This window comes from Phaethon lepturus, unplaced genomic scaffold (assembly GCF_000687285.1).
Source record: "Phaethon lepturus isolate BGI_N335 unplaced genomic scaffold, ASM68728v1 scaffold603, whole genome shotgun sequence".
NCBI classification, from domain to species: domain Eukaryota; kingdom Metazoa; phylum Chordata; class Aves; order Phaethontiformes; family Phaethontidae; genus Phaethon; species Phaethon lepturus.
Window position 1 is genome coordinate 64658 of NW_010531045.1, and position 13811 is coordinate 78468.

At 36.9% G+C, this 13811-nt stretch overlaps 1 protein-coding gene across 1 annotated transcript in view; it reads left to right on the top strand.

The window, feature by feature from the left end:
- Positions 1 to 13811, top strand: part of VWA8 (von Willebrand factor A domain containing 8) — a 106055-nt gene that overhangs the window by 54469 nt on the left and 37775 nt on the right. Inside the window, exons 14-19 of the mRNA XM_010284418.1 lie at positions 1965 to 2133; positions 2483 to 2560; positions 5799 to 5914; positions 6809 to 6915; positions 8884 to 8990; positions 12175 to 12246. Of these exons, the coding sequence (XP_010282720.1) occupies positions 1965 to 2133; positions 2483 to 2560; positions 5799 to 5914; positions 6809 to 6915; positions 8884 to 8990; positions 12175 to 12246 (649 nt within the window). The remainder of the gene's footprint in view (positions 1 to 1964; positions 2134 to 2482; positions 2561 to 5798; positions 5915 to 6808; positions 6916 to 8883; positions 8991 to 12174; positions 12247 to 13811) is intronic.

Consider the following 13811-nt stretch of genomic DNA (forward strand, 5'->3'; position numbering starts at 1 on the left):
AAGAGTCTGGAATTATATGTATTTATCCTATCTAGGAAATGCTTTCTTCTATAATAAGGTTGGCTAATGTTCCCTGACCTTCTTTCATGCTCAGTGACAGTGACATTCCCATTGGTTCCTCTTTCATGTGATGTTTTCAGACATCTATTTCTATTTTTATCATTCAGGGAGTAGCTTCTAGGCTTATGACTTTCAGCTGAGAATAACTTATGCCACCCCCTGTGTTTGCTATAATCGCTCTGTTGTATCACGGGTTTATTGTTGTGATGAACAGATGAGCCAACTATGTGGTAGATTTGTTAATTTATGTTTAATGGTCATAGTTTGTCTTCAGATTTTCTTGCTTATGCCATTTTCCCCCTCAGTTTAACCAGGAAGAATACTTCCCTCCAAGTGTTCTGATTTCAAATGTAGTAATTTTTATGGGAAATGACATAACAGGTATATCTAGCAATATAAGCTAATTAAATTTCACTTGCTTTTTATAAATTCATGTCCCTTATTTTAATAAGACTACCATGAAATTAATTGTTGAAAACAGGCCTTCCTTGCACAATTTGACAGGTTTTTGTATCTGACTTGTTATTGTCTATTATTTCTGCTGCTTCTTGAGATCATGCAGTTGTGCTGATTGATGAGTATCAATGAATTCCCAGTCTGAAGAGGTGATAATATTACATAGATAGGGGAGACAAAAGATGTGAAGAAGGCAAAGACACCAAAAACTGAGGCAGCGGTCTTCTACTGCCCTAACACATGCATATAAAAGTTGTATATTTAAGTTTGTGTTTGATCACAGTAAGTCCCCATTATCTTCAGTGGAACGAAATAGGCAGGTGTCTAAGAGACTGCCAGTCACCAAATCCTGCATTGTGAACTAGGGGACACTGACTGAAGCTAGCAGGTCAGTTCCATAAAGATTTAAAAGATAATAATAACAACAGTACCTTTTACAACCATGAACAGTGCATGTGTTTCCACAGGAAGTTGTGGAGGCAGATAGGATGAAGAAGTTCAGAAAGGGATTAAACAAATTTGTGGGTAAACAGACATTAAACCAAATAGAGATCTACTCTCCAATGTCTTTGAAGATGTGATTGTGGGTGCCAGAAGAGTTTGAGGGGGACAGACCAGGTAGTGGTTAGGCTTATGTGCTTTCCCCAGAATATCTCCAGTTGTCGTAATCAGAGACAGAACACATAGCGAGGTGGATAGATTGAAGGACCCAGCAGGCCATTTCTAAAGTTCTTTTAAGTGTTAATCTGCTGCTGAAGGCACCTGTCTCCCCATGCTGACTCTAAAATGAGCCAAGGGTGAGGTGACTGGTTTGGTCTTTGAAGTATAACTTTCAGCAATATTATGAAGTCAGGCATATTAATCCCACCCCAAGAGTCTAGGTGATTTTCCAAGGGCCGCAAAGAACATCAGTAAGGGGAGTGTTCCTAAATTGTTACTAAATCCAGCTCTTCATGATATCTATGCCAATCTACAGTGTCATCCTTTATGTCAGTCTAATTGAGCAAAAGAAATGTCTTTTACTGCAGCTACTACTATTACTGCAGCTCCGGTAGATCTTGTTGTCTCCCTGATTTGCCTGTGAGACATCCTGCTTTAGGTAAAGCACTTGTGAAAGTCCATCAGAGAAGTGAGATGTGCCCATTTCAGACATACAATGCAGTAGACTGTAGCTTAGTTGCTGGTATTTGTTCATCTTGAGGCATGCAGGTTCTGTTGCAGATGAGGAGATTTGGATACCCTTCTGAGCATAAAAAAATTGTAGATTTATAAAATTGCAAGTCACATGATGCAATCCTTGTCTTTTTTTTTTTTTAATAAAATTGCATTGCAAATGATCTGAATAGACTCTGATATGATTCGGTACAATAATTCTTTTTTTCATCTATTGTAAAAATTAAATTCACTGCTTAAGCCAGGTAATGAATTTTTAAATTCTTTTTTTGCAGGTCTATCTTTCCTATCCATCCTTCTTTCAGAATAGTGGTCTTAGCAGAACCTCCTGTAATTGGAAGTAGTACCCAACAGTGGCTGGGTCCAGAGTTTCTGACGCTGTTTCTTTTTCATAATGTTCGACCTTTAAGCAAGAGTGAAGAAATGGAAGTTATCAAACAAATGGTAAGTACGTTCAGTATTTTAGACACTTACTGACTATTGCTCACAGAACATGATTATTTACTACATTAAAAATGTTTTGCTATTTCAGTGTAGCATAAATGAATCTCCAATTTCAAAGTTTATCAAAGCAGCATATCTGCTTATCTTTTAATGGTATTGATATAAAGTAGCATTCTTACTGTGATATTAAATGATGCTGTCATAGAAGAATGCTCTTTGTCAAAACTGTATTCCTTTTTGGTTGACATAAAGCAACTGCAGCAACTCTATGCTCATTGCATCTGGGTATAGCTGTATATGGAGTTTGCATATCTTGCAGTAAGATTAATGCTGTTTTTCTTTCGAGCAGATTCCAAATGTACCCACTGTTGCTGTGGAGCAGTTGTTGTCATTAACACACAAGCTTCGGGAGACAAATGATGCCACGGTAAGCCTTTTTTTTTTTTTTTTAATTTACTTTATTCTACTGTGACTGTTTGTTTTAACAAAGGCTGGGTGAAGCATGCTAAGCTATAGCCATTTCAAAGGCTGCTTGATTGGAAAAACAGCCCCAGAAAGTTATTGCTGGCAATGACTGCACCACTTACTGTAGACTTTTCTGACTTATGATGTACATTTTTAGCATGTGCATAAGTAAAGCTTTTAGGAAATTGCCCAAATCCCAGAGAAGCCAGGCAGAACAGTACACATGTTGTCGGTGGGTTTAGATACATGGCTCACAGTGAAACATGCTTGAGGTGCCTTTTAAATAGGTGTGGATATAATCATGTATATCCAAATATTTTTTGATCACTTCGCTTTAGTCATTGGATTTTTGATAGCTGAAATTCTTGGGGCTTTTTGGGCAATGGCAACTACCTAGCCATTATAAAATGCCAATGGGCAACAGCAAAGACTCAGAAAAGGGAAAGCTCCAGAGCTCTTGGCTGTGTTACTGCTACAGGCTATTCTATTAAAACAGTATTGTCAAGAAAAATAAGTTCTGCTGACATAGTAACCACTAAATTCTTTAAAAAGATACAGTCAAATCATGGTGAAAAGAAAAAGGAATTATTGCTATGGTGACTAAAGCAGCGTATGCCTTCAGTGTACCTAAAATGTAAAACATTTGTAGTGGAATCCAGGAGTTCAACTGGTATGCAAATGTAATCCATTCTTAGTTTTCATCATTTTAACATGGGTAATAGTTTTTACAGTATTACTATTTAAAAAGCTGAGAGATGCTGTTATGCTCTTCTGAGCTTAAAAAAAAGTAAGTAAAAAGGTTGACTTTTAGCTACACCTTTGGGAGAGTGGTGTTGTTTTATCTATTTAGCCTCCTACACCTAATGTATAAATGTATTGGTTTTGACATATTTGGACACATACCATACCTGAACAGACCATTACAAAAATGCTTTCCAAATATGTGGATGTCTATAGCATTGCTAAATATCTAAACGAAGTACATGATATTGGATGAGAAGTGAGTCACAGTATGGATTGAGAGAGGGTTCTTGTAGATCAGCAGTGACATGAGACATGTTGGGAATAGCACACCTGTGTAGAGAGATGAAATGTGTGCCTTAGGTATGTCAGACTATTTATAGAGTTGCTTGAGTAAGTAAGCCTCTGCCAGGGACTATCCTGAAATATTAACCATTGTTTAAAGTGATTTTGTTAACAATAGAAGAATACCTGTAGACTGTTCAGCCTGTGGGCGTTGTCTCCATCATTATAATTGTTTGCTTGATTCACAATAGAATCTAGAGACCACAATCAAGATCCTGTTGAATTAGATGCCTCATGAATATATATTACAAAGACTCTCACTAACCCGATTTTGAGTTTACAGTTGTTCAATATAAAATATTAAAAAGAACAAGTAAGAGAAAAGAGGAAATTTTGTTCCCAAAACTTTGACTGCCAGTTCCAAATATTCAGAAGATGTGATACAGCTTTTCCTCTGTGCTCCTGTCCTCTATGATTATTTATTTCAGTGCAGGATATGATGCTGTATATTACATAGACTTTAGAATGCCCATGTCCTTAGAGATTGGACTTATCAAGTGGCACAATGTATGGAATACGTTACCTCAGTTACTATCCACAGCTGCCATTCTCCATCAGTGCAGTCCCATAGGCTGTGACTTAGGAGGACTGCTTACCTGCCAAAACTTAACTCTACTTGGGAACCTTTCAGTTGTTCAGGATACTTTTGGAAAGAGAATATAATCTCCAAAGGCAGCAAGGGTTCTAAATAGTGAGCAGGGATAACAAGGATACAGCACTTACCCCTCTCCCTTGCCCACTCTTCACACGTGGCCAAGTAGGTCTTCAAATAACACTTGAAATGCCATCGTTTACATCACAGTGTCCATAATGCTGGGTGTTAAACTATGATGGTTCAGAAGATGCTTCACAATCTTCCATCAATGAAAGCAGGAGGAGCAGGAGTAATAATCTTTGCAATCTAAATCATTCTTGCTCATTGCTCAGAGCTATGCTAAGAAGTATTATCCTTTGCTTTCTCAGCAGTCGAGAAGAGTTTTGTGCAATTTCATAGAACTGACTTTTTAAAAAATATTAATGCCTGTTTGTCAAAACTGCATTTTTCCAGGGGAAATAATGGGTGTTACGACATTTCTCACGCTTAAAAATTACGACCGGCGGGAAAAATGGCTCTGAAATTCATAGTGTTGCTTTTCCCTATTTTTTTCCCTAGATGGCAAATTCCAGGATTTTTTTTTCCAGATAAACAACATAATATATTAAGATAATTGTAATACAGTTAGAAATCATTTATATGAACTAAAACAAAATGTTTTGAAATTGCCTGATTAAAATATTTCACTTGACCCAGGCAAAGTACGGCGTGGCTTATCAGATCATGCTCATTGTTATGTGTTTCCTGCTAAAATAAGGGACCTATTTGTATTAGATACCTTCATCCGGTAGATACAATTATAGAATGATTTCTTTCTCAGTCTTTATATCTCTCTTTAAATGCACCATCACTTCTTTTGGGTTTTTTTAATTTTGCTGTATTTGTTAAGGTCTGTTTTCCGAGGTGTTGAATCACTTTTGTAACCCTTTGCTGAATCATGTCCAGTTTTTAGCATTTATTTTAACATGTGGACAACAGAAAAGGACGCACTGTTCCAGTAATGGCCCGCCCAGAAGGCGTGTGCAGAGGTGATACAGTCTCCTTACTGCTGCCCAGTGTTGTCTTGTTTATATGTCCAAGAATCCTGCCAGACTCTTTTGCCAGACCGTTACATGTGGAGGTCATATTTGGTTCGTGAAGAGCAGGCGAGTTTTTAGGACATTGATCCTTTTACAGTAGCTAACCTCCTTTTTATTGCTAATATTGTTTAGTGTTAGGTTTTACATAGCAAATAAAGATCAGTTATCGGCACATTTTTCTTCCTATTGCTTATCAAGTGAAATCGTAAGGCTAATCTTTTGATGACATGATTTCCATGGCAGCAAATTGCTGCAACAAATACAGAATTACAAGCTTGCAGATTAGAAAGGACAAGGTGCTGTAGGAGGCAGAAAGCACTTATGAACTAGGAGAAAAGTTTAAATAATTCCTTTTGGATTACTTTTTTCTCCTGACTTGTTCGGTTTAAATCCCTGAGATCCAGTCCCAGATAATTAAACTACCTTGTATTTTTTGACAGGCACAGTCACTGGCTTCATCTTTATCTACTCGACAACTATTACGAATTTGTCGTCGACTGTCACAACATCCAGATGAAAGCCTTTACTATGCTGTTAATAAAGCCTGCCTTTCCAGGTAGATGTGCTAGTTTTGGTGGAAGTTCGAGAGCTTCTTGGTCAGTTGCTGACATGCACGATAGCTTTTAATGTGTTTTAGTAGATAATATGATTGCTGCCTTGCTCCTTAAAGTCTGTCATTTCTTTAGAAGTATTTCTGTGGTATCCTCAAACCTAGGAGGTAAGTAGAAATGACTTTGTAGTCTTTTCTCATCCTTACGAAGATATTTCTCTATATAATATAAATTAAGTCACCATTATCAACATTACTTCACTGTCTCAAAAGACTCAAAAGTGGAGTTATATTAATGTCTAGTATGACTAGGTGTTCGGTGGAGGCTTGGGTTTCAGTTCTAAAAGCTGTATGTAGAAAATTTCTGAACATGTAGGTTTTTTTGGTTTTTAGTTTTTGGGGTTTTTTTTCTTCAAAAGAAGACAAATTGTAATTATCAAAAGGTTTGGAGAACTGAAAGGACATAGTTCTGGAAACTTCAGAGCTCACTTTTCCCTTTGGAACCTGGGGTCCAAGTGAACTGAGTCAAGAGAAAAGGTGTTTCTGAAAAAAACATTGTTTCTGTTGTAGCTCTTACTGGCAGTGGAATGAGAGTATTACATACTGCCAATCCTAATCCATCCTACATTACAACCCTGTTGCAATGTTCGATAACACTGAAGTCTTGTAAAATGAGTAAACAGCCACAAATGTAGTTCATTGCCTATGGAAGAAGCTCAGTTTCTCTCCTTAGGGAGAGGTGAAATGTTGAAGACTATTTGAATATCAAAGCAATAGTCATTCAGGGTTTGGAGGTCCAAGTCAAGCTTCATACTGATTTTAGATTACAGAAAATACTGAAAATTAAAAAAAAAAAAAAATCCTTAAAATACAACCTCCCTTTTATTTTTCTACATTTAGGTTTTTACCAAACCTTGCCAGATCAGCTCTACATAAAAATCTGCAGGATTCTCGTATTGAGACAAGTCCAGATGACACAAAGAAACTAGAGGAAAAGGATTACACATGTAAGCTTCCGCCATCTTTTGTCCTGCTCTTAATGAATGTAACTCAGACGATTGAGCATAGAAAGGTGTATTAATTATCCTTGAAATTAAATGTAGTTTGCTCCAGTTATATCCCTTTGACTTTGTTCTATCAGAATGCAGTGCTGCTGTCGGTATGTTGATACTTTTGTATTGTCTGCTGTATTCACAGCTCATGGAAAATTTTGTTCTCCATCATGTTTCAAGCATCTCCCAGTCTATAAGATCCATGGCCTCATGGTTTCTTGGACTGCTTTTTTTTTTCCTTCTCTCTTTTTTTTTCTTTGTTCTCTTGTAAAAGGCTTGGGTTATGTTTTGCTTTCATTCTGGCACACACTTCTTCATTAGTTTCCCTTCTTTTTATTCTCTTTAAATTGCTGTGGTTGTTACATGTTGCCTTTATCAAGCAAGTCTTTATTTCTTTACCTCATCCAACTTGTATTTGTTTGCAGTAGCCTTCAGTGCTACTGCTTCTGCCATTTTTCTCAGTTCTGCTTTCTTATTCCTGCATGACCCCTGCTCTTCACGCTAGCTGTATATCTTTTCATATCTTCTGTCAGGCAGCACACTTTGAGCAATTTGCCATTTTCCATTCACTAAACTTTTCCTTTATTCTATTTCACCAGTGTTATCTCTGCTGTCATTCTCCTGTATGTTTAATCTCAGTTTTGTGATGTATTTGACTTCTGTGGGTTTTTTTCTGTTAGATCTTTGCAGTAGTAAACACACCTTTGTTTTAATTTGGGTTGGATTCTGTTTTTATAGATTTTATTTGTGTGTGTGTGTATAAAAATATATATGTAAATACAGATATATTCATGTGCATTATATACAATATAATATATATGTGCAGCCATATGTATTTGTATATACATATATACGCACATGTACATATGCAGCCATGCCATCCGTGTATTATTATATCTGTATTTGCATTTTATGTATATATAAAACCAACATATATGTAAAATATTTTGAACTCTTGCCAGTTGTGTGATGCTACCTGCTTACTGTTCTTTTTATCTAGACACATCCCTTGAATTTTCTTCATATTTCTCTGTTTCATGCCATAAAGAATAATAGGTGATGCCTATAGATGCCACATAGAATAATAGGTGAACAACTAAAAACATCTGTCTAGAAATTAGGCTATTTTCAGTTTTACACCATACCAGATTAAAAAATCAGTGGCAAAAAATTATTAGTGTTTTTATCGCACAATATTATTGTTTACACTTAGTTGTTATTTCCCGAAGGACAGAATTTATGGTTCTTTTGATCTAAGAAATGTTTCTAATGTACTTTTTCTGTCAGAGCTGTGGTTGAAGGTTATGTCAACAAGTGCAAATTTAGCCAGTTTTCACCAAAATGTTAAATGTGTCCACGTTCTGGCATTAACCCATTTGAGCAAAAATGCAATACTGAAAGGGAGAATCAACAGTGACTCTATACTGTTGCGGTTGGTTGGCCCTGGCTCTCAGCTGAGCACCCACACAGCTGCTCGCTTACTCCCCTCCGCACCCCACTCCCCAGTGTGACAGGGAGAAGGAACAGGGAGAACGAGAGTGAGAAAACTTGTGGGTTGAGGAAATGTAGCCTAATGATGTTAATGATATTCTAATAATAGAATGAGAATATGAAATTAAACCAAGGCAGCAGTCACAGCTTCTAGTGTTTCATATGATACTTTTCCCATAAGGTCACCTATTTGTCATTTATTGTAATAGACCTCTTTGCAATTTTAAAGAGAGTTCAAATTCATGATAATGCAACCTCTTGTAACGAATACTCTTTCAAGCATTCTCTGTCTTTAGATAGAAATCATTTACCGCAACCCACAGCCTTGTTAAAATTTGTAAATCATCACTTGCAAGTGTTTGGCATTGATTGCATGTCTGCCCAGAGGATGCTGTAAGTAATGCATTTGCTTGTTTTCTGAAAAATGTCTAGGTGAAATAAACAATGGGATTCTGAAGATAGGGTCTGTGACAATGCCAATTTATAACTCAACCGAGAAAATGAAAGTGCCTGATGTTTTGTTTTATGAAAATCCACAAGTGAGTATGAATCTCTGGCTTCTGACGTACAAAAAGCTTGTTAAATGTGTACTAATGTGTATGCTCATATATATTAAATAATGTACTAACTAAATTTTAAGGGTATATTTCTGAAGTAGTTTCTTTAGGATTTGATGCTTCAGATGTGTCTTCACCATGCCTTTATGAAGAGATTGTAATATCCTGTTGAACATTCATTAAATATGAAGCAACAGCGACTGAAACTGAATTTCATTTAGAATTATTTGATCAGATGTTGTGTTGAGTGAGGGTTTTTTTTGTTTGTTTGTTTGCTGCTGCTGGACTGATCCCCTCTTTGGGCTGGATTATTGATTCCATCCTGAGACGGTGTTTTACACGCTTGTCGCATGAAGTTGTACCTTTTATTAGAATTAACACTGTGTGTTTGAAAGTAAGGCGAAGAGTAATTAGTTATTAGTTATTAATTATTTGAATTAGTTTAGCTAATTAACTAGTCATTAGTGTTAATTAGTTCATAGTTGTAAAGAGTAGGAGTAATTAGTGAACACAATGAAAGGGAAGGGCTTGTTGACTGTTTTTTTGGGGTGTTGTTTTTCCCCCACCCCTTTTGTAGAAGTAGGTGTACTGCAGCTTTCTTCTCCATCTAGCATGGAAGCCTCCCAACTGTCAGACAAGGGTATCCTTAGCAAGAGAATTACCCTCTGAGTTACCTTTAGAATATTTTGCCTCAAAGGCAACACTGAGAGCATGACCTTGGGAAATATTTTTCTTTTAGGAGCCTGGTGTGGGTTTGCTTACTTTTCCTTTCCTGTTCTTTTTTCCTCCCTTGCTTGCAATGTCTCCACAGAAAGACTATGCTACATGGGTATCACCTACTGAAGGTGATGACAGGCTGTGCAAGGGGAACAGATGACAGTCTTCTTCCTCTTCCCCACTAACATTTCATGTGAGATTTTGTTCCGTGTTGCCATTTCGGTAAAGTACTTAATTTGGGTCTGCTGGAAGTCTTGCTAAGACTTCTATCTGCATTACTTTTTCCACCTTCTTGGTTATAGCTTCAGAAAACTGTACACAACCTGTGTTCAGATATGATGTATCTGTTTTATTTGGGCAATGTCTGTTAAAAATGCTGCAGAGAATGAACTGCTCTGTATCTGTCCCTGGCAGCTATGCACTCTGAATACTGAAGGAAACAACAACCAAATACCAGTCAGGTTAGCTGTTCCCATTTCTAAATGAATTCTACTCATGCTTTCTGTATTGCTAGTTTGTAGTTCGGTCATTCAAGTGCTGTAATGATCGTTCAGCAAAACTTGCTGGAGAACAAATTTAATTTATGAGTCTAGTGCAATACTTCCTCTCCATTATCTAAAGACTACAGAAATAAACTGAAACAGAGAAAAAAATATATTCTCAGCCTTTTGCAGTGCTGCACAGTGTAATGAAATACATAGCTTTTGCCTCTGTGTGTTTGTCTTGAAACATTTCATGTTCCAGTGGAATTTGGCATTGCTGTGGAACATTGCTGTTGGTCTACCACATGTGGCACAGGGATGAAAATAATTTTTAGGTGGTATGCCAAATGCCACTTTCAGGCCAGACTTTGGGGAACATGGGTTGATAAAAGTTGACATGATACTGATGTGTCTACTTACAAGTCCTTTGTGTAAATAATTAATCTGAAATGTCTGTATGCATCCTAATACAATGCTAATTTAGATCCTGGTGGGAAAAAAAAAGTATCAATACATAGTATGTCTTATGTGAAAGCTGTTCTGCAGCGCAGCTGTAATGTCCCCTTTTTTGTGCAATTTGGGATCAAAAAGAAGTCGTCAGAAGGAAGTATTCATGCCCTGGCCATAAAATGAAAAAATGTAATCAGTGTGTGTGGTAAAACTGACTTCCTAGAATTTATGCTGTATGTGGTCAAAGTTATTCTCATCAGTTATAAATTTCCAGTGTATACACATGCCAGAAAATATAGTAATTTGCCTTGAAGTCCTCTCCTTAAATTGTGTATTGAGTATTCAGTAGTCTTTTGACATGCCTGGTTAGGATTTTGTGGTATTAAGCTGTGTTTACAAGAGTTTCTTCCCGCACCACCATCCTCTGTTCTGGACAGATTTGGAAACCTAAAACATCTTTTACATAGTTAGAAACTGAGCATTTCTGTGCTCAGAAATTACAGGCAAGCTACTGATTTTTTTAATTTTACTTTTTTTAAATCAGGTACTAGAGATGAGGTGATAATATGAAAAAAAAGTATGTTTATCTAAAGGCAAGCATTCATTTCTCTAAGTAGGTTGTCTGACCTACTTACAGTTGACCTATTTTTACTAGATACAGTGGAGAAATACACACAACTGTATTGCCAGCAATAAGCAATAGTCTGCATTACCACATTATCCTTAAATCCTTTTGATCCTTTTAAACAAATTATTTGTGAGAAGCAAGATAAGGTTAAATGATGTACAGTATGAGTTACCTTTTATGATATTGGATATATGTAAAATACACCTCAAGCGCTTTTGCTTCAATTAGGCAGTCTAATTTAGAAGTTGTAACACACATAATAACACACAAAACAAATAACACGCTTTTAGACTTGAGTTTGCATTTTCCTGTCTTTGTTTTCCTTGAAAATAAAGTTTGATTAGAATAGAAAAGTGTGTTTTTCATTAAGCTAGACCTGCTGTTTAATCCTTAATAAAATAAGTATGTATAATTTACATATTCATGTCAGCTGCCTTTTATTCCCTCTGTCTAGTTTCTGTAAAGTTCTACCAGGATACATTTTGCTTCCTCCCAGTACAATTGCTGGAAAATTGTTATACACATATTAATGAAAGTTCTTACACTCCAAGTGACAAGCATTCAGCTAGGCTAAAAGGAAATGCATTAGGAGTGATTATGGAGAATTAAATGTATTTAGGGAAATCAAACTCCCAGAATCAATTGGAGCACAGGAAATACATAAGGAGAGTTAGTATTTTTGTTTCATTGTTATAGTCACTGGGTAGATTGCCTCTGCTATTATTGGCTGAGAGACTCTTGCTATGAAATAAATAACAGTAAGTATAAAGTTCAAAAAATTTTGGCCCCAAATCCTGAAAATAAAGTTCCTGTTGTACTACTAGCATTGTGAAGGCATAAACTTCAGAGTATAAAAACAGGGGTGAAATTTGTGTTTTTCTTTCTCTAGCACATGATGGTAATGGAAGATATGCTAAAGGACTTTCTGCTGGGAGAACATCTTCTTTTAGTTGGCAATCAGGTGAGTTAAACATTTCTTACAATTTTTTTTTTACATTGCTATCAGAGTAGAAAGTCAAAACATTAATAGTAGTATGTAATATTATTACCATTAAAATCTTCAGTTAATGGCTTTGGCTATCCTTCTTGGCTATGTATCAGACCTCCCTGTTAAAATCTCCAGTGGTAGATAAGAGGTGTACACATAAGTATTATCTAAATCTTGTTTATTGATAGCAAAATATTCATTTTCTCTAAAAGAGATATAGATTCGCTTTTTTCTTTGTCTAGTATCTTTGTTGTTGGAGACTTTACTGGTGAGATCATGGGGGCTGTTCTGTTCTTTTAGTTGGTTTTTGCTGTTTCGTGACAGCTTCTAGCAGTTTACAGGCTCCCCAAGGTGAGGTATGGGCAGATGTTCTCCAGTTGAAAATCTTTGTTCTTCAGAACCGTTAGGTGACCTGAACAAAATTGTACACTTTGCCAGTTAGCTCTGGAAAAAAAAAAGAGCTTTTATTATTATTTCTCTATGTTTGAACTTCTCAGGAAATTGATACTTCCCAAGCTACCAGGTTAGTTTTTCCCTCTAAAGTAATCTTCCTTTAGTTTAGCTTTCCCTTAGCAAGGATACAACAATTGTCTAGCAGATATTTCTCTTTGTTTTGCAATAGCCTTTGGAAAAAGACTAACACAAAACACTACTGGTCTAACCTGTATGGCAAGGAATATGAAATGCTAATGGTTATTAATGTGCATATATTAAAATTACAACATACAGTTACATACAGTCTATCTTTTAGAGTCCTTGTTAACAGCTTGAATTTACGATGATGTACTTGAAATCTCTGTAGACTTTTGCTGGATGATGCCAGCTTCTCCCAAAAGTTTTGATCTCTTTGTAAATAGAAATTAATCTGTTTCATAAATGAAATAAGATCTATTTATTCTGTTTCATAAAAAGTGCTCTCTATGCCAGCTTCCAAATTGGTATTGAAAATGCTATATAGTACTGATTGCCTGCAGGACCTGCTGTCAGGGAACAGCAGGAGTGAGCTGCTCCACAGGGGAATGGAGGCAGGAACAGTGTCCTTAATGACAAGGTTTGCAATGTCCAAGCAAGAAGAGAAGGTCTGAGGACAGCAGCCACAGTCAGCCAAGTGCCTACAGGTCACTTGGCAAGCCCTACAGGCTGCCAGACAGGTCCCTGGTGATGGGGCAGATCTGAGGCCAAGCTGGGAAGTCAAGTCAGCAGGTCCAGGCTGGGATCAGCAAGGTACAGGGCCAGGCACAGCATCACCGCATTGTGGGTTGGGAAGGAACTGAGGAAAGGGCCTGAGTGTAAAAGCAGCTCCCAAGCCGTGGGGGGCAAAGGGGACCTCAGTGAGGCAGCAACACCATGTCAGAGCTGACCTTCAACATAGGCAAGGAAAACCCTGGAGGGAGGCAAGAGCTTGCAGAGCCCAGTGGTGCACTCAGGGCCCTGACACATGCTTCATATGTTCTACCAATTTGGCAAAAAAATTTTGAAGAGTGTGTGAGTACGATTTTTAGGGTATAAGGTATTTTTTATACCTTTATATATATATA